Source organism: Trachemys scripta, chromosome 6, assembly GCF_013100865.1.
Source record: "Trachemys scripta elegans isolate TJP31775 chromosome 6, CAS_Tse_1.0, whole genome shotgun sequence".
NCBI classification, from domain to species: Eukaryota; Metazoa; Chordata; order Testudines; family Emydidae; genus Trachemys; species Trachemys scripta.
Genome location: NC_048303.1, coordinates 77,721,171 through 77,745,487, shown reverse-complemented (window position 1 = coordinate 77,745,487; position 24,317 = coordinate 77,721,171). Strand labels below are relative to the sequence as shown.

At 40.7% G+C, this 24,317-nt stretch overlaps 1 protein-coding gene across 1 annotated transcript in view; it reads right to left on the bottom strand.

The window, feature by feature from the left end:
• Positions 1 to 11,095, bottom strand: part of CHSY3 (chondroitin sulfate synthase 3) — a 263,532-nt gene extending 252,437 nt beyond the window's left edge. Inside the window, exons 1-2 of the mRNA XM_034773878.1 lie at positions 10,027 to 11,095; positions 6,378 to 6,661 (exon numbers count right to left, since the gene is read on the bottom strand). Of these exons, the coding sequence (XP_034629769.1) occupies positions 6,378 to 6,661; positions 10,027 to 10,726 (984 nt within the window). The 5' untranslated portion in view covers positions 10,727 to 11,095. The remainder of the gene's footprint in view (positions 1 to 6,377; positions 6,662 to 10,026) is intronic.
• Between the last annotated feature and the right edge of the window lie 13,222 nt (positions 11,096 to 24,317).

Here is a 24,317-nt window from a genome sequence, read left to right as displayed (position 1 = left end):
GCGGCTGGGGTCCGGAGGCAAGGGGGCTGCCTGAAGCCCATAGCGCTCGGGCAGCTCGGCTCTTAAACAGAGCCGAAGAGTCCAGGGAGGAGCAGAGCCGCCGCGGGAGGGGAAGTGCCCGGCCGGCATTTTCCTGGACATGTTTGGCTTTTTGGCAATTCCCCCCGGACAGGGGTTTGATTGCCGAAAAGCTGGACATGTCCGGGAAAAAACGGACATATGGTAACCCTAGTTAATGGTCCGCAGATGTGTATTATCCTATGTATATACCCCTACCCCATCCCACCCTATAGCCACAAAGAAGAGGCATAAGGCATAAACTAGAAGTTAAAGATGCAAAGAGCAATACTGACTTTGATGGGAAAATCCCAGGGTATTTTAAGGGGGAAAGAAGTCCACTTATAAGGGTCCTAAAGTTTCATATAAGTCAGTGGTTCCCAAACTGGGGTTCGTGAACCCCTGGGGGTCACAAAATGTTACAGAGGGTGCTCGGGAAAAAATTCCCTAATGGCAGACAGAGCTGTGCCTAGGGACCCCAGACAGCATGGGGCCAGCAGCCTGGAGCCCCTGGACTTCCAAGAGCTAAGCAGATCAAAGCAAGCATATCTATCATACTGAGGAGATTTAAACTCCAAGACTCCTTATAAGAAATGGAAAGGGAGGTGGATATTTTTTGCTGTTTTTAAAATTAAATAGGCAGGTAGTATTGTTTTTAGAATTATTATGAAGAACAAGTTTAAGCTTTGCTGTAACGTGTGTTGTTTGCCTGGACTACTCAAGATCTGAATGCTTATGTAGGAGGAACTCTTTGAGTTGGCTTCTTAAATACCTTCATGCTATTTCGCATCTAATACTCCTTGATGAAACATAGGAGCCTTGTCTTATAACAGACTTATTCAAAGTGATACAAGGTACGGAAGTGAGATCTTGGAAGAGTGTTGCCGTTTTCATAATGTAATAAAAATAGTGTAATTATAAATAATAATTAATAATAAATAGTGTGTAATAAGCATGTCATAAAAACAAATTTTATATTTCCAAGATCACTGCTTTTATAATTTATACTCAGGTAAAGGAGAAAATCCCTGGAAATATTCATTTTTAGGAGGGGGTTCGTGAGACTTGACATTTTAGTGAAAGGTGTTCACAGGTTGTTAAAGTTTGGGAACCACTGATATAAGTGCTGAGACATCAATCCACTTTCAAGGTGCATTTCCTGAAATGGGCAATTTTTATTTGATTGGGTGCTTGCATGTAATACACCTCTTCTATTTAAAAAAAATAATGGAAGAAGGAACAAAACCCATTTGTGTAATATTATGACCAACAGAATTTTGAATGTTGTGGGTTTAGTTTTAATTACAGCATGCTTACATAAATTACAATACATCTTTATCAGGAGGCAACAAGAGGCAGGCTATTAAACAGTCTCAGCCTTTAACTATTTTTCAACAACATACTGGAACATTTTCATAGAACCATATAAAACTGATGGTAAAATGTGCACACAGGTATTAGAATTATGCATTTAGATGTGTAGAAAAAGAAAACTCTCAAGCCACATACAATATTAATCCATATTACCCATGCTGTAGAAATTACAATATGTAAATTCAAAAGATCAAAGTAAATGCATCATATTTCACAAAGTACTTAGTTTCAAGAATGTGCCTTCTCTTGCACTGAAGAAAAAATATAAAATCATATGCAAACTGAATAAACCAAAAACCTAACAGAGTTATGCCTTGATTGTCCCAAATCAACTTGGTAAGAGGGGTCTTTGACTTATCTGTCCATCTTTCCTGATTCTCCTTTTTCAGTTCTGGAAACACACTCCTTATCTCAATTGCCACCTTCTGCTCAATTTGGTACCCAGTATTCACAATAATGATGTCCAATTCCTGACAGGGGTGATGTATGCAGTTAGTTAAATCCTGCATTTTTTTATTTTCCTGCTTTACAGCATTAACTATTTTCTATTTTACACCCAGGGGATACAATTTTTTAAAAAAATGTTTACAAACTCAGCATTATCATTTAAAAAAAAGAACACACAGCAAATAAATTATCCAATACAAGCTTCCACAGTCAAGTCCCTTTAAAATGGTAAACCAATAAATAAACAAGCAATCATGTGTAGTTTAAAATACTGTAATATTTTATACTCTATAGAACAGAGTCTATACTCTATAGAACGGGGGTCGGCAACCTTTCAGAAGTGCTGTGCCAAGTCTTCATTTATTCACTCTGATTTAAGGTTTCGCGTCCTAGTAATACATTTTAACATTTTTAGAATGTCTCTTTCTATAAGTCTATAATATATAACTAAACTATTGTTGTATGTAAAGTAAATAAGGTTTTTAAAAAGGTGTTTAAAAAAGGTTTAAGGTGTTTAAGAAGCTTCATTTAAAATTAAATTAAAATGCAGAGCCCCACGGACCGGGTGGCCAGGACCCAGGCAGTGTGAGTGCCACTGAAAATCAGCTCACGTGCTGCCTTCGGCACGTGTGCCATAGGTTGCCTACCCCTGCTATAGAATATAAAAGTTTATAAAACTATGCATCTCTAACAACACAGCTAATCTCATTAAAAATAAAATGAAAGTTTCTAGACCTCAGGGTTACAAAGAAAAGCTTGAAAACATGAACCCTGAAAAGCTCAAAAACAAACAAACAAAAAAACACCACCAGAAAAATCACAAGACAATCGCAAGTTTTTCAAAAGCTCATGATTTTTTGGGAGCAAGGGCTGGCAATACTGCATTAAATACAGAGAGAGAGGATTTACCTTAACCAGATAGGTCAGGTCTATTACATATCAATTGGTGTGACATCACCAAAAATTTGAATATTGAATCATCATTGTATTTGTCTACACTGGAAAAATGAGCAATGTTTTAAAATACATTAACAGGTTTTTTAAATGTCAGTTTGCACATAGTGTAGACAAAAGGTATTAGCTGACAGAGGTTAAATCCATACAGAACAGAAGCAGAAAACACACAGTTGGGTTGCCACTCTTACCCATTTTACTTTTGTCACTCAGCACACAGTTCTGATGTTTAACCTTCAAGATGTGCTCTGTATAACACTGACTTTTCTGAAGGTAATCTTCATGTATGACTTTAAAAGCACTGAGAAAAAAACAGCAACTGAGAAAATAAGGCTACAGTATAGAGAACTATGACCACCTGTTTCTCTGAAAGCTAAGTACACAATCTGTATATAGTACTGTTCCATGTCTGCACTAAGAACTTACAGTTCAAACTCACCCCAAAGAAATGCAATAGTGAGCCTGATTCTGCTCTTCCCTACACCAGTTTAAATCCATTAATTACAGTGGAGATATTCCTAATTTACACTGTTGTATGTTGCTGCAGAATATGGCCCAACAGAAGCTTGGAAGTTCATAAAGAAGGATGAAACTTTGCCCTGAAGTCACTCTGTTGTGTCCAGGTATTTCAACCCACCTGGACTCAACGTCTGCCTACATAAGGAGTACAGGACTGGCCCCGGGAGTTGCATGCAGTTACCTGAGGAAAAAAATTTGACCTTAAGTATGTGAAGTAGCTTGCTGTTCTAAGAAAATCATAAAGGAGTACACCATCACATTTTATTATTACAACAAAAAAGGATTCAATCCACTGAGGTGAAAAAATCACCACACAGGCTAGTCTAATTTAACTACACCTCTACCTCGATATAACGCTGTCCTCAGGAGCCAAAAAATCTTACCGCGTTATAGGTGAAACTGCCTTATATTGAACTTGCTTTGATCCCCCCCTGGAGCACTGCTTTACCGCATTATATCCGAATTTGTATTACGTCGGGTCACATTATATCGAGGTAGAGGTGTACTTTCAACAGTACACTGTAGTATCAATGGAGGTACACTATTAAAACCTGTACCTTGAACAAACTATTACATAATAAAAATGTGAAACTGTTCCAAAGCACATATGTAACCTAAGGATCCTTACGTTTGTCAGAATATCTAGGGCTTTGCTGAAACTGGAGCATTATGTCTCCAGTTATACTTCATGGCAAAGCTAGAGAGAAGTAAAATCCTAGAAGACCTATTCACACAGCCATTGTAAAATGTGTTACCAGTAGATCTTAAATGCTTCAATAAAATCCTTTTTCATAAAATTTTAAAAATATATTTTGTCACAATGTGACTTAAAAATATGTTGCAGAGCTATTTTTTTTCTCTTTTTCAATCTTAAAATCCCATCCTACTTCCTAGCACGTCTAAATGAATAAATAGAAAATATATGCATTCCTCATGTCTAAAAATGACTGCACTTTAGCTTGCTATGAAGAATTTTTATTCATTTCACTTCTCCTTTATACCTAACTTAAATATTTAATACTTCAGAACTAATGTATTGTCTCAAAAAGTTCGTTTTAATCATATATGTATTTTAGAGTTCTTTGTACATGAAGTGACAAAATTCTTCTAATACTAGGACACTTTTCAAAATCACCATTTAACATTACAGTATCAAACATTTACTTTTCAGTTTTTTTTTTATTTAATATATATATGGCAGTGACGCTCAAAGGTCCCAGTCAGAATTGGGGATCCTATTATTCTAGGTGCTGCATAAACACATCTCCAAAAAGCAGACAGTTTAAGGCCACAATCCTGCCCTGAACCCCAAGCAGGTGGACCTCTCTGCTCATGTGGAGCTCAATGAAGAATTTGATTGCCTGTTATCTTGGGTGGGGGAGGGGAAAGGGGGGAATTAACCAAGACAACAAAGAAGAATGGGTAAAATAGAACCACAATCTCTCAAAATGGCACGGTTAGGACTGCGGCACCATCCTGCATTCTATTATGCATGGATAGACCCCCTGCAACTCCATGAAGCCCTGCCAACTTCAATGGGGTTTTGTGTGGGAGTAGCCCAAATAGATCAGAATGTGGGCTCTGGATCTAAACTTAGTAATTTGATTAAAATGGTGAATCCTAGTCAAAGTTTTAAGTCCATCTGCATGACTAGGATTAGAGAATCCTAGTCAAAGTTTTACGTCCATCTGCATGATGCACATTATTATTTCATTATTTTTAAGCAATTTTTCTATGCCACTAGTGTATAAAATACACTGTAACACAAAATGTTCTCAAAATAAATCTTCAACCACACTTATTAATAATGTGGTTAAAGTACAAGACTCCCATCACCTGCAAGCAATATTTTACTAAGCAGAGATTTTTAACCATTAAAGAAATACTGTCATTCACCTATTTATATCCAATGTAGCTTTCCAAAGCCATTTTAAAAAAGACCACCACATTTAGCTGAAGCTTTCTGAAAAATAACAAACACACAAAACCAATTATTTTACTGCCTTTTTGTCTTTAATGGCTCATAACCTCTTTCACTGGCCTACTGAAATGATTTTTTCCTGTTTAACGAGATGGTGCCACAAGGGCAAGCATACATTAATACTAAAGAACCAATCAAAATAGCTTAAATCATATTCACTATATCAGTTATGACTCCTGTCCATGTACTCTGAGTCTATATTTTTATCTACAAGCATAATCTTACACCTAATTATAGCCTCCCTAGTAAAACAGCTATAGAGGTTGATTTAGTTTTGTAAAATATAATATCAGCATTGCAACCAAATTTTTAGTAGCCTAATATGTATCTTTACTTAAAAACTTGATTGAATATTAGAGGAATTTATGTGCTCCTTGAACATGTATGACTTCTATAATTTGTTATGCTGCCTGTATCTATTGGTGTGATATATTCTTCATCAAACACCATTTCATTAGACTCCAAAATAAAGTAATCATACCACTTTGCTTTCTCACATAGCAAACAGTTCTTTATTAAAAGTACATCTGAACCATTTGGAAAATAGTAAATGCTACTACACTCTGAACACCACAATAACATTGCTGAAGAACTTATAGAAGGATATAGATATAATCTGTCGACTGATTGCACAAGACAAAGACATTATGTGCAATCAGAAAAATAGTGATCCAAATGTTAATATGCATGTTTATACAAATTGCAATTTATTGAACAAATGCATATAAACCCTTAACCTAGTATTATAATAAGCCATGATACATATAAAATGACATATTTATGATACAGCTTCTTACTGATATGAGCTCATCTGGCACCAGAAAACAACTTTTACTTATGGGCAGAAATAAATAAATCAAAATATTTTTCAGCGATGAGGCTCTGTGAATGTAGTTTTTCATCTTTTTATGATCAGTAATTTACATCCTGATATAGTTGCACTTAAAAATAGTAAAGAGGGGAAAAGATTAGAGATACACTTACTTACGTTCTCACATAAAAATCTGTATATTAAAGCCATCATGATTTATCCATTACTTCTTACCTCATATGACCAAACGCACTGGGTTCCACCAAATCGGCGGACGCATCTTCCCACTTCCACATCCTCATGTGTGGTGTACATTTCTCGAAGACATTCACCTATATGTGGCACCATTCTCCTGAGAACTTCTCTACTGAAGATCATTCCTGGCCCTCCCATGCAGAAATTTTCTCCAGGCTCAAGCCCCAGTTTTCCAAGTTCTTCAATATTTCCCAGACCAGTTTGCCCCAAATAGAGAGGTTTACTGCTGTTCAGCGACCTAAGGAACTCCTCCAATTTTTCACCTACGAAGAGAAACGGTGAGCATTATCTCTTCAGCTCTTCTAACAGTCATCTAGTTTTCTGCATCTCAACCATTCTTTAAACGTAACAAACACCTTTTTCATAATTTTCTATAATAATCTAATGTAATTTTCTGTGTTTCAATGCACACTTAAAAAGAAAAAAAGTCACACCCAACCAATCTTTCTATTCTGACGTAAGTTTTAAGGCATTTTACATCAGCAAAAGCATTAGTGTAGACACATTTATACTAGCAAAAAAATACTTTTGCTGATATAGTTCCTTTCATTTGGACAACTGCTACAAGCTATATGGGGAAAAACATTATGTTGCCAGTATAAAATGTGTCTTACATTAGGATGGTTTGCCAGTATAGCTGAACTGGAACACCATTTCCAGTGTAAGTTATCTACCAAAATAAGGAGGAGAAGCATATAGAAGTCATAATTAGACCTGACATCCTAGTAAACTTACATGGACAAAATCTGCATTGATATATTACCCCAAATGGAGAAAATTATGCCAGAAATAAATATAACAGGATTAATTTAAAAAAATACAACTGTATAACTGTAATTAATTTAAACCTGTTTTTTGTCAAATATTTTTTCATATTCCCCCAAAGTCTATACCTGAGTTCAGTTACCTGTCCGGATGTTTCCAATGATGCAAAGCAGTACAGCAAACGATAACTTGATATCAATTTCTCCTTTTGAGAACATTTTCTTAAAGTTTCAATTGGATGTATAAATTTAGCCTTGCAACAATTTACAAAAAGTGGTGGCTTCCAAGTTACAGATGAGTACAAAAGAAGAGTGGCAGTTTTTCTTTCTGTACTACACCTCTACCTCGATATAACGCTGTCCTCAGGAGCCAAAAAATCTTACTGTGTTATAGGTGAAACCGCATTATATCGAACTTGCTTTGATCCATTGGAGTGCCCAGCCCCGCCCCCCGGAGCACTGCTTTACTGCGTTATATCCCAATTTGTGTTATATTGGGTCGCGTTATATCGAGGTAGAGGTGTACTTCTATACTGTAAAATGTATACATGTACACATGTGAATATATAATTATGAAATGTAGCAAGCAAGTTAGTCCATAAAGTCATTTAAAAAAATAAAGTGACAAAATTAAATAGGTAAAAAATCATCTCCTTCATTAGCAAAATTGCTACATTCCATAACATCTTTAATAGGCACTGCAAATTGAGCCCTCATGCTCATAATATACATAATCCATTGATGGTGAGAAATTTATGCTTATCAGAACACAAGCAGCAGCAAACACTGTAAGGTAGCATGTATCAGAAGGCCATTTTCCAATGGTACTAAAAACTTGAATAAAAAGCATGCTGCAAAAGCTTTTCAGAGATACACTGCAAAGCATGACAATGGCCTGACAAGGAACCTTTGCAACATTAATGGGCAAAAAATAATAAAGAAAAATCCAGGATTCAAAGGATGCATGGAACAACAAAAAGGAATTATTTTATCAAAAATATCTATATCTTAAAAATGCAGCAGAAGATACAATTTTAAAGTATTTCATTTAAAAAAAATTAAGTCTTCTGAAAATTACTTTTGCCAGATCTAAATTCAGTCCTTAACTCATACTGCTGTGCCCAAGTAGTATGGATGTCTGACGTGTAATACTACCTGCATTGTGAGCTGCAATAGTTGTATACAGAGGAGTAAGATGAGGACGGACTGCCACCCTTAGGCTGCATAGCTGAGCTATGTGGGAAGCTTTAAATGCACAACAGTGAAAGCATAACTGAATTCCCTCCAGCTTGGGCTTAATCTCTTCCCTAAAGTTCATTTTAAAATCTGCAATTGGAGAAACCTGGCAGATTTCTTTCTTTTGATCAAAGTAGTAAGGGATCCTCTTTAAGTCAGCCAACCTAGAGGCACATCATTAAAATAATAAATATTTGCTTCAAACAGTGAGGCATTTGATTGATCCTTAAGCATAAATTCCAGCACATCATCTTCACCGCCCTTAAGGCATTCAAGAATATTGATTTTTCACTGAAAAAGTCTTGGTTCCTGAATATTAATATCACTAAAAGCTTAGCGTCCCACCAACTGCCTTCACTATGCAACTTGATTACAGTTCCAACTACTGTGCCTTGTATAACATCACTTGGAAACCACCCCAGTACACGCACATGGAATTGAGATGCGAGGTAAACCCCGCAACACCTCGGAGAACAGACATACATCAATGTTTCTCTGGATTCGAACCAACACACCCTTTGGAAGTATTTTAAGGGAAGTGGAACACTTTTAAAAGCCTCGGAGACTGGACATTTCATCCTCATTTATTACAAAAAGACAGATGTCTGTTCCCCGCTACTCAGTGGCGGAAGCAACTGACAATGTTAGCAAGCAAGTATGTTAGTACTAAAAAGCATCCTCATTTCTTAACTGTAAGTGCCCTGGGATAACAATGCATGAGCATATCTCAAGTTACTAGCACCTTGAAGGAATCAGTATTTAAAGATAATACTTAAGTTCATATACAATATTACAGTCTGCTGCAAATAAAAGTAATTGCTTTCAACTGCTATTGTCCTGGTTTTCGGGGGCGAAAGGGGAAGAGAAAAACAACACTAATCCCTCAAATAACCACTGAACTACGCCTGGGATAACGTCGAAGAGATCCTTTAAAAGATTATTTAGGGTTCCAGGCGAAAACCCTGCATTATACATTCATTTCTCAAGCCTGGGCGAAAGCGAGAGCGGAGACTCATCTCCTACATACTCGCAAAACTGAATTCCCTCGGACACCTGTACTGGCAATTCTGTTTTCAGCTATAAATCCCTGCCGAAGGGGCTAACAGACAAAAAATGGAGATTTAGCTTTTAGCCATCTCTAACAGGGATCAGCAAAGCGCTGGCTACGTTTTTCAAAACTACCCAGAGACAGACACACACAGGTGGTGTGTGTTTGTCAGGCCAGTGGGGACGCACTGAAGAACATAGGAGTCAGACCTGCTGCCAGTTCTCACTCTTTTGCGGGGATTAGCACAGAATGAAGGACGCTCAACTATTGGTTTAGTTTTAAGGGAGTTTTTAAAAGGCTTGAGTGGTTATTTATGTGGGTTTCAATAAGATAGTTTAAGTTTCGCCCATTTATGGGACTCTCCATTATACAGATGGTCCTAGTTTGGCAGCTCTGGAAAGTGGGGGAGAAGAGGGGATAGAAACGGGTTTTAGTTATTGCTTTTGACGATTCACGTGGCTTGTCATTGCCCCTGATGGGAATCTCCCCCCACGTCAAGCCAGTCCTGGTTTGGCAGCTCTGGGAAGTGCCCCGGGAGGGGTTGAGCATTTGGGGACGGGTGTTGGGTGCCCAGCATCACCTTTGATGTAGACATCGTCGTCCGCCCGCATGAACCACTCGTACTTGTCCAGGTAGTGGTCGTGCATGTACTTGATCATCATGAAGGATTTCTTCTGGGGCGGGTAGGAATCGTCTACCCCGGGCAGGGCGACGACTGGCAGCGGAGGCAGCCCGGGCCCCGCGAGCGGGGCGGTGGAGCCCTGGCTGGAGAAGAACTCCACCCTGCCGGGGATGAAGCGCGCCCAGGTCCGCTGCGCCGCCACCGCCCGGCTGCCCAGGTACTTCTGGGCCGTCATCACCCCCACGTAGAGGAAGTTGCGGGGCTTCGCACAGCCCGCGGGACCCCCCCAGTCCCCGCTCCCATTGTGGCTGCTCCCGTGCCTCCCGCTCCGCTTCTCCCCGGCTTCCTCCTCCTCTTCCGGCTCCCCTTCCCCGCCGGCCGCGGCTGGGGGGCTGGGGACGGTGCCCTCCTCTGCCTGCAGCTCCCAAGGGCTGCTCCTGAAGCCGGTGCCCCCCAGCGCCGCAGCCGCCGCCGCCGCCTCCTGCTGCGCCCGGGCGCCCCCCGCCGCGCGGCCGTAGTAGGAGCAAAGGCTGGAGGCGCGTCTCTTCCTCTCGCTCATCTCGGCCACTTTGGGGGCGATGAGCCAGGAGGCGGCGGTGAAGCCCAGCACCAGCCCCAGCACCACGCTCAGCCAGGGTCTGCGGGACCGCGCTGCCATGGTGCGGCCAGGCGGAGAGAGAGGGAGGGTCCCGCACACGAGCTGCGGGGCGAGGAGGCTGCTGCTGAGGTCCCTGTGCCGAGTTAGCGCCGGGCTGCCCGGCCCCGGCGCCGCCTCCTGCTCCGACGGCGGCTGCTGGCTTCCGTTGCTCGGAGCGAAACTTCTCCCGGCGGCGGCAGCAGGAGCGAGAAGCCGGGCGGCGGCGGCGGCCCCTCCACTGCTGGCACCTTGTCACCGCCGCGGCTGGTCCCTCCTCGCCCCTCCCACAGCTCAGCCTCCTCCACGCGGCGGCGGCCCCAGCTCGCCGTTCATCCCACTCCCGCGGCGGCCGCCGAGCGCCTCACGCAGGAGGGAGCAGCCGCCGCCGCCGCTGCCTGGACCCCGGGCAGGGCGAGTCCCCGCCGCAGCTGCTTCTCCGGAAGGAAACGATTTTTTTACGGGCCGCCCCCTTTTCCTAGATCTTCCTCCCCGTCCTCCTCCCGCTGCGCCCCCTGCCCGGCCCGGAGCCCCCTCTTCCCTCGGCTCCCCCCTCCCATTTCTCCACTCCCTGCCCCTGGCGCCCTGTCCTTGATCCAACTCCTAACAGGGGCAGCACCCGTGTCCTTCCTCACAGCTCCAGCCTGGGCTCGTCAAGGTGCCCTAGCCCAGCTGCAACACAGCATCTAGGGGACCGGGGTGGGGTGACGGGGGTCAGGAAAGTCCTAAAGCATCAGGCTGGGCTAGGCTATCAGCCACGCTGTCTCTCCAAGTCCTGGGAGCATCGGGCTGCTTAACGCTCGTGAGGGAAATGCCCCTTCCAACAGCAGCTGCTGTTGGGAGCCTGGGGGGGGGGGGGCGCTTAACACTGCACCCACACATTTACTCATCCCCTCACCGCTATAACCGCGAGAGAGCGGTAAAGAGCTGTTGCATCACCAGCAATCACAAGTTTTCTTTAGCTGAAAGAGGTCACAGAACTTTGCAAAAAGAAAGAAGGGCCTGGTTTTCCCCTCAAAAGGATAATTACTAAAGGCAAAGTGGGGATATATTTTGTGAGGGAGGCTCTGGAAACTTCAGTCCTCCACCCCATCTGTTCCTTGGCTTTCAACATTTAATAACTTTCAAGCCAGGAAATGTATTCCTCCCCTCCTCCCTGGCTTGCTTCATAACTTGCTAAATATGTTACTAAGAGCTCCAAAATCATTAGGTAGCTTCCCCCCCCCCTCTGAATTTCTCCAATCATTAAGATAGATAATTGTTCAGACCTAGGCTATAGGAATGTAAAAGCTGGTTTATTCAAAGGCATAAGGGTTAAAATAATGGACAGGTAACAAACTACTTTCAGTCCACATCTATAAACCGTTTTTAAACTTAACAGTCATCTTGCCATTGATATTTGCTCAAAATATTTACATCCACTAGTAATCTCACCATCCTTCAACTAATAATACCTTCATCAATGCTACACAACAACACAAGCACTGAAATTTTCATAGAATATGAGGGATGGAGGGGACCTCAGGAGGTCATCTAGTCCAACCCCTTGCTCAAAACAGGACCAATCCCCAGACAGCTTTTTGCCCCATCCCTAAATGGGCCCCTTTAAGGATTGAACTCACAACCCTGGGTTTAGCAGGCCAATGCTCAAACAAGTTTCTAGCACCCAATTATCTAGCACCCAAATATCATTGCACTGAAATAATTCTAGAAGCTCCAGTAGTGCATATGTAATAGTTTTTCTATCAAAAGCACCTATTTTTTTGTAGCTCTTAAAATCTGTGGCGGTAGGATTTAATGGCTCTGTTTATTATACATCAGATGTAAAGAAGGCAAGACTGAGTGACATTGAGGTGGGGAGGAGAGAAGGCTGGTTCAGCTAGATAAAAATTAATGGAAGAGTGAGATAAAGAAGATATTTTATAGAATTTTTTTTCCAAAATGGTAATTCTCTCACATTATTCTCAGCTCCATTTCTGGGTTTGATGAAAATCAGTACAGATATTTTACCTCTTAATTGTAGAAGGTGTAAGTATACTTTGCAGACTTAATAGAAGAACCCACTCTTCATCGTCATCACCTACAGAGAAGTAACTTTTGTTCTCAGACTGTACTGTTTCCACAGAGCTACAGCATAGAAGCTTATCAAGGTTTTTAAGAAGTGACTCTTCTTAGGATCAAGAGATATCCATGGACTCTAACATTCCACCCTTTGTTAGCCATCCCTAAGAACATAAGAATGGCAATACTGGGTCAGACTTAATATCCGGTCTTCTGACAGTGGCCAATTCTAGTTGCCCGTCTGAATGAACAGAATAGGTAATCATCAAGTGATCCTTCCCCTGTCACCCATTCCCAGCTTCTGGCACACAGAGACTAGGGACACCATCCCTGCCAATCATATCTAATAGCCATTGATTGACCTATTCTCCATGAATTTATCTAGTTGTTTTTTTAATCCTGTTGTAGTCTTGGCCTTCACAGCATCCTCTGGCAAAGAGGCCCACAGGTTCACTGTGCGTTGTGCGAAGAAATACCTCCTTTTATTTGTTTTAAACCTGCTGCCTGTTCATTTAATTTGGTGACCCCCTAGTTCTGCTATTATAAAAAGGAGTAAATAACACTTCATTATTTACTTTCTCACACCAGTCATGATTTTATAGACCTATATCAGATTCCTCCTTCCCCTTAGTCATCTCTTTTCCAACCTGAAAAGTCCCAGTCTTATTAATCTCCCTTCATATGGAAGCTGTTCTATTCCCCTAGTCATTTTTATTGCCCTTCTGTACCTTGTCTATTTCCAATACATTTTTGAGATATCCCTCAGTTCCTCTCTACCTGCTTGCAATTTTGTTGTAGCCATGTCAAGAATATGAGAGAAACAAGGTAGGTAATGTAATATCTTTTACTGGACCCACTTCTACTGGTGAAAGGTGCAAACTTTTGAGCTACACTCTGCTTCCTTCCCTAGTCCTGAAGAGCTGTGTCTCTTGAAAGCTTGTATCTTCCACCAACAGGAAGATCCAATAAAAGATATTACCTCACCTACCTTGTCTTTTCTACCTTGCCTTCTCTTGGTAAGAAATGTGCTATAATGTTAAGATCACTGAAAGGAGGAAATATATTTAAAAGTTTCTCTCCACTGAAAAAAGTGTTTCTAAAAATGGCACAAGAAATTTGTATGTCTCAAAGCTTTCTGTATTCCCCCTTTACCCCAATTGCCACCCTTGCAAATTTAGCTTGCTCTCTGAGACTTAGGCTAGTTTCTTTCAGTCCTGTGCATCATCAACAGATGTTCGTTTACAGCCATGTAACCCCTGTGTCTTCAAATTTTGGCCTCAGTGATACCAGTGCACCTGTATTATCTTCAGTGTGGTTGCTGAAGTTTATTAAGTACCTCTCAGTTAGTTATACACAATTCCATTCATGATACACAAGATGAAATGACCTCTGAGTCACTCAATTTCAGCTGTTCTGGCTCTTCAGGTCTAAAAGCAGTGGAAACTTTGTTAATTAAATGTGCAGAAAGATGAATTCTGAATTAAAAGGATATTTTTACATACTTACTATTAAGAGTGAAACCACACTTTAAGGCAGTGTGTGCTACTAAAAGAATTAGTTAATAAAGAGAACTCTTAAGCGGAAAGAAAAGTGAAGTAAACATTAAGCTAAATATTTAAATGGATTCTGATTATGAATATGCAGATATACATATATTCTGGAAATACAATTCATTACCAAAATTTTGATATACCACATAGGCTTTTTGAGACTTTTTTCCTTGACAGATCAAGACTCATTTTACTGCATTTGTATGAAGCAACTGTGGCACCTAGTGGTTAATAACCACCATCCTATGAGTTCCCTAAACTGAGAGATGATATATTGTAACCCAAGTTGTATGTCCAATTTAAAAATTAAAAAAAAACCTCTTGGGATATATTTTGTTAAATCGTTTACATCGAAAGTATTAATTTAAACATGATCAGTTCGCTAGTGAATCTGTTACATCTTTTTCATGCACCCAGGATTACATACAAGGTGATGTGGGATGCTGGGAATGTGTATCAATGGCATCACTCCCATGCCGGTAAGAAATAAGGAATAGAAGAGGCTAAGACTGGAGGGGTTTCCGATTCAAATATTTGAAGGATGGTCTTGTAATTAAAGCCCAGGATTGGGAGTTAGAAGATCTGTGTTCTGTTCCCAGTTGTGCCATAGATTACTACCGTGAAATCTATTGTGGGGAGTCACTTATCCATTATTCTCTGGGAGAAAGAGGCATAAAGAAGTTTATACTTCTGTCCCTCTTGGCCATTTTGCAAAACATAACTTGTCATCTGTAAAGCACCTTCAGATCCTCTGATGGAGCAATGACAGAAATACAAGACCTTTTTTAAAAAAAATAAAAAAAATGGTTCTTAACTGAAAATACCACCCCTGACAGGAAACAACATGGGATGTGACATTTCCCATCCAAACAAAGCACCAGTAGATAGTTCCCAATTTCTCAGACATCCCTTTCTATTGTCTAGTGCAGTGGCTCTCAAACTTTTTGTACTGGTGACCCCTTTCACATACCAAGCCTCTGAGTGTGAACCCCCCCCTTACAAATTAAAAACACTTTTTTATATATTTAACACCATTATAAATGCTGGAGACAAAGTGGGGTTTGGAGTGGAGGTTGACAGCTCGTGACCACCCCATGTAATCACCTCACGACCCCCTGAGGGATCCGACCCCCAGTTTGAGAACTCCTGGTCTAGTGAAAATGCCAGATATGCTCTACTAACACTTTGCTTTGCATACTCGGTTCCCAAATTAACTGTGGCAATTGTTTTTGTTCCCAACAGCTGGCATCTCTGAGATTGGTAAGGGGTCCCCTAGTGTTCTATAATGTCAGTTATTTTATCAGTAACTTGACAGCATCATCAGCAAGCTACCACCAGGCAAGCAACTCTATCTGCTGGGAGATTTCAGCTCAGATCACAATATGTGGCCACCATGAAATGGGAAATATGAATGACAATGGGCAAAAACTACCAGAGTTTTACACTCACTAAGGGCCGTGCATTACCAGTACCTGCTTCCAAGACAGTGACTGCTGGAGAGTCTCAGGGCTGGTCTACACTTAGTCCGGACTTCGGACTAAGGTACGCAAATTCAGCTACGTTAATAACGTAGCTGAATTCGAAGTACCTTACTCCGGACTTACCGCGGTCCAGACGCGGCCGGAAGTCTCCCCCCGTCGACGCCGCGTACTCCTCTCGGCGAGCTGGAGTACCGGCGTCGATTGTGAGCACTTCCGGGATCGATCCGGGATCGATTTATCGTGTCTTAACCAGACACGATAAATCGATCCCAGAACATCGATGGCGTGCCTCCGGACCAGCCGGTAAGTGAAGACTAGGCCTTATGGGAACACCCTAGATCTAGACACTAGTATCAAATTGATTTAATTATCACCCACAGAAAACACCTACAGGATGTTCTCCATACTCACAGCTTTCCCAGTGCAGAATGTGACACAGATCATGTACTTGTGTACTGCTAAATCAGGATTTCACTATGGAAATTCTATTATACCAAACAAAGCTGTTACCCATGCATTAACATTAACGCCAGAGACAAAGGAAGGTGTATCTAATCCACTGTGAATTTCAGAGAATCTATTTAATCAATTGAACCTTCCCAGAATGCTGATGCAGCATGGAACACACTCAGAATAAATATCCATATAGCTGCAACCTTAGTTTTTGGTAAAAAGACTGTACAATATAAAGACTCATTTGCAGTACACTCTGAAGAATGCTTCTAGTTATTGAAGCAAACCACACAGCATATCTCCACCACAACACAAACCCCTCTCCTGAGATGTGCTAATCTCAGAGAATCCAAGAGCACATCACAATCAACAGGAAAGGCAGGAATCAAAGTTCTTGATCAAGTGGGAACCAAAGCTCCCAACACCAAAACACTCAAGAAAGCAAAATTGCCAAATCTAAATCACTATTCTCAAAAACACAGATATCTCCATTGGCTTGGTCATCTACCAGATGAGTAATGGATACATTACAAAAGATCTCCTGTATGGTGAACTTGTGAATGCTCCAAAGCCAGTGGCTGACATAGGCTCAGGTTCAAGGAGATTTGCAAGAGGGACATGAAAATGTTCAACACTTACACCATACTCTGGGAAAATCTAACTAGTAACAGGCTACACTGGAGGTCTGTGCTGCACCAGGCAATCAAAGAGGCTGGAGAGAAATAGTTGAGAGATATATTTCCCAAAGTAAAAACGAGACACCATGTGGGGCTGGCCTGAGCCCTGTGCCGCCCAGGGCTGGAGCTCACCACCAAGTCCCACGCTGTCCAGGGTTGACAGCCTGAGCCCTGCCACCCGGCGCCTCACATCACCTCTTTCCCCCCCCCCCCAATGTACCTTGGCACACCCCGCTTTTTTGGCAAAACAGAACAAATGCATAATTTGCTCTTGATGAACAGTTGGCAAAAGCAAACAAGACAAATGCCCATTTTTGCCAAAAAAACCTTCTTATTATAAACTGCTAATAAACCTATAGTCTTTCTGCATTTTTTCCTGTTTCCTTTCTCTCTAAATACTACCCTTTAATATTCTTTAACTCATATACAAGTTTGGTTTTCTCTTCCAGCTTTTCCCTTTAGTTTATGTCATGTCTCAGGTTATTGGGGAACTGCCTAAATCAAGGCACTCACACTAAAAGCTTTATTGATCCTTTCTTCTCAGCACAAGTATCCACACAGTACTGACTAAACTCCCAAAGTTCATCCATAGCATGCACTGGGCTCAGAGTAAGACTTGGGGTGGTTTCTCTGGATCCCAGATCTTATCTGGTTGTTTCCAAGTCCTAGTCAGGAATCTCTAGAGGGGATGCCCCATGGATATTCTTACACCAGTACAGGCATCTGTGTCCTAGATAGGATTGAAGTTTAGGCAGACGCGGCTTCTTTTGCAGCCTTCCACTGAGATTTAGAAGATTTAGCAAACTCCACAAAGGTTCCGAGAGGATGTGCTGAATCAATGCATCCTAGAAACCCCTTTTTGGCTGCACTGACCAATTCCAGACTCTCAGCAGTGTGGATTGCATTATCACATACACCCCCAAAGCATTTTGCAATGGGTAGGTGTGGAGGGACTGTAGCCTATGTTACATCAGGTAAGTTAAGGACAAATCAAGCTCCTCATCTTCCTTAAACTTCATCTTGCCAGACACTCATCTTCCATTTTAAATTATTTGTCTTGCTCTGCTATAAAACTTCGGATTCCAGCTCACTGCCACAATTGTCAATAACTGCCACAGCCTTTCAGAATGCAGACTGGTGATTGGAGCAGAACCTAGTCAGTCAGTTAACCCAGTGGGTTGAACCCCTTCCCTAGCTTCATTTTGACTCCTCAGCAGCTGTTTCCAAGAAAGTTTGACTAGGCATTATAATCTCATTCTGTTTTTTAATCTATTTATTTGTTACTTTGTTAAAACATACAATACACTTCCTATGTAAAGATTCTTAGGAGATCGTATTATGCAATAACGTATTTCCAAACATGTTATTCAAGAAACAACCAGAAATAATCCAAAATGTACTACAGTAGGTGCACTAAGAATTTTTGCTCTAAAGAGAGATTATGGAGTAATATGATTTGTATAAATTATAACTTTACTATGCAGAAAATCATCCAGAAGTCAGTATATTAGCTGTTAACTATGATGTTGTTTAGTAATATTAAGCTAATGCCACATTTCTCAAATCATGTAGCCTGAGTGTTGGTCCATATTGAAGGAAACAAAGGTCAACTTCATTGCAAAAGTCAATTTGTTTTGTTTTGTTTTGAATTGTATTTTGTACCAAAGAAGCTTTAGATTTTTTCATCTGTCCTTTTAAAATAAATAAATAAAACAAATGAACCACCACAAACATCAGTCTTCATTTCATCCTCTTTGCTGGAGACTCTTGGTACAAAATATTGAAAGGGTCTGAATAGTAGTCCCATATGCAGCTGCATTTCAGGTTGGAGCCTCACATGAAACCATTCAAGACCCTCCAAAGAAGTCAATGTTCTTGAACAAAGAGGGAGAAGTGAAGACCTGATATTCACGGTATTTCTTATGCTTTGAAAAGACAGAAAATTGGTGGTGCAAGGAAGAAGGGGGGAGATCAGAAGAGAAAAGAACAATCTTGGGGCCCTTCGGTAAAACCCTAGCCCCTTTGAAGCAAATGGTAAGATTCTCCTTGACTTCACTGGAGCCAGATTTCACCCTTGATCCTTAATCATTAACAGGAGTAGGATTTGCAGGACAGGTAATAATGTGATAGTTATTTATCCAGTGTTGTGATAATGACAATAGAGTGAGGTTTATGTTGGCAATCTTATAGTATTTCATTCCCACCAAAATAGAATTGCTCACATCCTCTGTACTACATTTTATCAAAATGCAAAACGCCTAAAAGAAAAAAAAAAAAAAAACACCACAAAATGGACCAGATCACACACTCCCTGATAGAGGGATCTGTACACACAAATCTTCCCTCCTACTCCCACTCCTTAGAACCTATGGAGGGCTGCCCATATGGCCAGGAATCCAAACAGGGGGAATAGTGTTGAGTGGATAAGGAAGAGGTTGGAGGAATGTGCATCTCCCCCCACCCCATCCCCCAATCTGGCTCCATAAATCTTACCTAGAGAAAGTCTGTAATGCAGCCCTGTAGCTGAGGAGGGTCAGGGAACTGTGGATCACAGACAGCCTGGGGCTACTAGGACTCTGCACAAATCCTTCAACAAATCCTGGTAGTTCCACCAGTTTTGGAGCACCCTCCATAGCCTTTATCACAAAGAGGCGTACCTTGGTCCCAACTGCATGCTGTGGGGAAGATTTTCATGGAAGACATCACCTCCCATGGCTTTATATGTGGGAGGTTGGAGCCAGGGGAGATGATCTAGCCTAATCAAATTATTGGAAAAAGGGAGCTATAATATATTTCCTGCTACATTCCTGTGTCTCTTAGTACTGTTTTTCATAAAGGAAGGGTATATTGCTTAAGTCTGTGATCAGAGTTTTGTAGCCTTTCTGAGGGGTAGCAGTTGTCACAGGCCTTACAAGTTGGCTTCCCATTTGAGAAGAAATCAGTGATGTAATCTGGATATATTGTTAGTGTAACTTGTTTTATTTACACATTAATACTGGGAAAGAAGTAGTGTGTCACAACAACACACAAGCAATTCCTTCTGTCAGAATTCTCAGCAGAACGTCCATGCTTGGTTCCCAGGGAGCAACAGTGTCCCAAGACCTGACTTAAGTTAGAAAAAGATTAAGGCAGTAAACAAACCCCCTTCCATCCTTGTCACAGCTTCCCCCAAAGAAGCTACAACAGAGAAGCATCACCACAGCATTTTCTTCCCAGACTAAACTTGCTTGCACACAGAGAGGGGGGAAAACCCCTTGTTGTAAGCTATAACAGCACCTTTTGATGACCTGTGCGTAACAGTTCATTCTTTCTCACGGTCTTATTTTAAAGATAAACAATTTGTGATATAAGGGAGCCAAGCTCTAATAGCAGCGAGCCATGCCAGATGTGCATTAATAGATAGATTACTGAAACATTTCTCAGTTGCTTGAAACTATAAACTCAAGGTAGCCACAAATAGCTTATTCATGCATATCCTGTTATGGATGTTTTGTTTGTGTTTTCTTTTTTCCCCTAGAAAAGACATATAAAGATCAGATTTAATATTGATATCCCATTTACTGTATATTGTTTTGCATTCAGTTGAATGCATCATTTCATTTGACATGATCATGCCAGAATAAAGAAAATTCAACCAAACCAAAATCAAGAAATAAGTTAAAAACAATACATAAAAAGCAAACAAAAGAAAACAAAACCAGATAAATTAAGGCAGTTGCAAGTATACAAAATAGTGCAGGTAAGTGACAAGAACAACCCCATCATTTGGTTTCACTAGGCCATGTAAATGTTTTCAAAAGAGAAGTCAGAGTCGTGTAATTATTAAGCCTCAAGATAAAGCTTTATTTGTTTTTTTAAACTGGGACAGCCCCAGATTTTCAGATAAAAATTCAGAGTTCTGAGAACTTCTTTCAGGACACCTGAATTGTCCCATGTTTTCCATTGCATCAAAACATTCTAGGTTTTTATAACTGCAAAATGCATTTCTGAACAGCTAGAGAATGTTTCGTAAACCCCTACTTCATTTTATCATGTAGTGAGTGTACGTTTTGTAATGGCTGCTCAAACAAAACATGTCACCAATGTGTCAAGCAAAAGGAATTGATGACCCAGTCTCATCTCCCTACTCTTTCCCCTCAAACGGGAATGGAAACAGGGCATATTTCTTCTGTTCTCTTCTTTAAAAAGAGGAACAAAAACAATAGAGAGGAGGGAAGTGAGTGCCAATGGGGCACAAGGGGACAAGGCAGAAAGCACCCTTTCTTTAATCCCTCCCACCACCAGTGCCCCAGTCAGGTGGAACTTTTCCAACCCCAGCAGAACTGATCAAAGAAAGGAGCCAGACTGCAGAGCATGTCAGTATTTTTTTACTTTAAACAACATTGCCTCCAAAGCATTGTGGCTTCTAAATTTGAGAACATGGTTTCTTAATCTCAAGGATATGAAATTTATGAACCTTCAGACTTTCTATTGACTAATTGAAGTTGCATTGCACCCTGACAGTGATGTAAGTCTGGAATAACTCCACAGAAACTACTGAAATAAATGGAGTTGCTTCAGATTACTAGTATAAACTGGGGTAGAATTTAACCCTACAAATCTAAACTAAAATTTAAGTTCCAGAGGTAATCTATGGAAATCTTAAAAACACTTTCTTCTGTCCTCAGAGAGGTGGATTGGCAATATTTTTGAGTTATGTCTCTTGGTGCAGTAGTCATACATTTTCAAAACATTGCAGAAGAGGGTGTTCACAAGATTAATGCAAAATAGAAAAAAGTTGTTTCCAGTTTGTTAGGAATTTTATTAGATCTTTCAAGCGATTAAAAAAATTAATTGCGATTAATTGTGTGATTAATCGCTCTGTTAAGCAATAATAGAAAACCATTTATTTAAATATTTTTGGATCTTTTCTACATTTTCAAATATATTGTTTTCAATTCTAACACAGAATACAAAGGGTACACAATGCTCACTTTATATTTATTTTTAATACAAATATTCACACTGTAAAAGACAGTATTTTCCAATTCACCTAATACAAGCACTGTAGTGCAATCTCTATCATGAAAATTGAATTTACAATGTAGACTTATGTACAAGAAATAACTGCACTCAAAAATAAAACAATGTGAAACTTTAGAGGCAACAAGTCCACTCAGTCCTACTTCTTGTTCAGCCAATTGCTCAGACAAAACAAGATTGTTTACATTTGCAGGCGATAATGCTGCCCGCTTCTCATTTACAATGTCACCTGAAAGTGTTGCACGGCACTGTTGTAGCCAGCATCGCAAGATATTTACGTGCCAGATGCGCTAAAGATTCATATGACCCTTCATGCTTCGCTCACCGTTCCAGAGGACAGATTCCGCTCGATAACAATCCAAAGCAGTGCTGACTAACCCATGTTCATTTTCAATCATCTGAGTCAGATACCACCAAGAAGGTTGATTCTCTTTTTTGGTGGTTTGGATTCCGTATTTTCCACATTGGACTGTTGCTCTTTTAAGACTTCTGAAAATATGCTCAACACCTCATCCATCTCAGATTTTGGAAGGCAGTTCAGATTCTTGGGTCAAGTGCTGTCAGGGCTGGCTCTGGCTTTTTGGCCGCCCCAAGCAAAAAAAAAAAAAAAAAACCCGGCGCAAGAAAAAAAAAAAAAAACCTGCGGCGCGGCAGGAGCGGGGGTGCAGGGGGACCGGCTGGGGCGGGGGGGGAGAGGGAGCGGGCGGGAGAAAGAGAGAAGGGGGCGGCCAGGGCTACAGCAGGGGCACTGCCACGCGGCCCCTCCCGCTGCGCCGCCTCCTGCTGCCTGCCGTGGGGGCTCCGCTCCGGTCAGGGAGGGAAGGAAGAGGACTGCCCTGCCGGGCGCTCTGGTTCTCCACGTCACCGCCACCTACAGGGCGGCCGGAGCGGAACAAGAACAAAAAAACCACAACAAAACAAAACAAAAAAGCGGCCGTGCCGCCCTAGGATTGGGCGGCATGCCGCCTCGAACAGTCTGCTGCCCCAAGCATCAGCTTGCTCAGCTGGTGCCTGGAGCCAGCCCTGAGTGCTGTAGCTACTTTTAGAAATCTCACATTGATGCCTTCTTTGCGTTTTGTCAAATCTGCAGTGAAAGTGTTCATAAAACGAACAGCGTGCTGGGTCGTCATCCGAGATAGGCATAACACGAAATATATGGCTGAATGCAAGTAAAACAGAGCAGGAGACATACAATTCTCCCCCAAGGAGTTCAGTCAGAAATTCAATTAATGCATTATGTTTTTTAAACAAGCATCATTGGCATGGAAGCATGTCTCCTGGAATTGTGGTCAAAGCATGAAGGGGCATATGAATGTTTAGCATACCTGGCATGTAAATATCTAGCAATGCTGTGGTGCCATGCCATTGTAAATAAGAAGTGGGCAGCATTATCTCCTGTAAATGTAAACAAACCTGTTTGTCTTAGTGATTAGCTGAACAAGAAGTAGGACTGAATGGACTTCTAGGCCATAAAGTTTTACATTTTGTTTTTGAGTGCAGCTACATAACAAACAAACAAAATCTACATTTGTAAGTTGCACTTACATGATAAAGAGGTTGCACTACACTACTTGTATGAGGCGAATTGAAAAATCTCTTATCCTTTTTACAGTGTAAATATTTGTAGTAAATATAAAGTGAGCACTATATATTTTGTATTCTGTGTTGTAAATTGAAATCAAACATTTGAAAATGTAGAAAAAATCCAAAATATTTAATAAATTTAAATTGGTATTCTATTGTTTAACAATGCGATTAAAGCTGCGATTAATTTTTTTAAGTTAATCACGTGAGTTAACTGCGATTAATTGACAGCCCTAAATTTATTCAAACTACAAATTTTCCCTTAATGTTGGCATCAGGGCCATCAAATGGAATGTTTGCTGTAGTCTGCAACTTGAAACAACTGGCAAGGCACAAGTAGTAATACTTAAATAAAGTTGAATCACCCTTGAATTACAATATGGTAATAAATTACCGTATGTCTTGAAATAATTATATGATCAGAAAAAGTCCAATTTGCATGAAAATGATGACTATTTTCCTTCTGTGAATTCAGGCAGGCATTTCCTTAGCTTGAATTGAAAGGTTGGAACCAAGAATGGAAAGAAATATTTTGAAATATTTAGAAAACAAACAATCAAGATTTCTAGTTGTAGATCCAGTTATGCAAACACTTAAGCACTTTAGTAAGTTTACTCACATGAGTAATTTCATTGGACTCAGTGGGATTACTCATGTGTAAAAGTTACTCATATATATTTGTAGGATTAGGCCATCAATTACCTTGAAGCTTTTACTTAAAATCACACTATTTAGTTTTCATATAGATTGAGATTATTATTGCTTATATGTTAAAAAATGTTGCTTG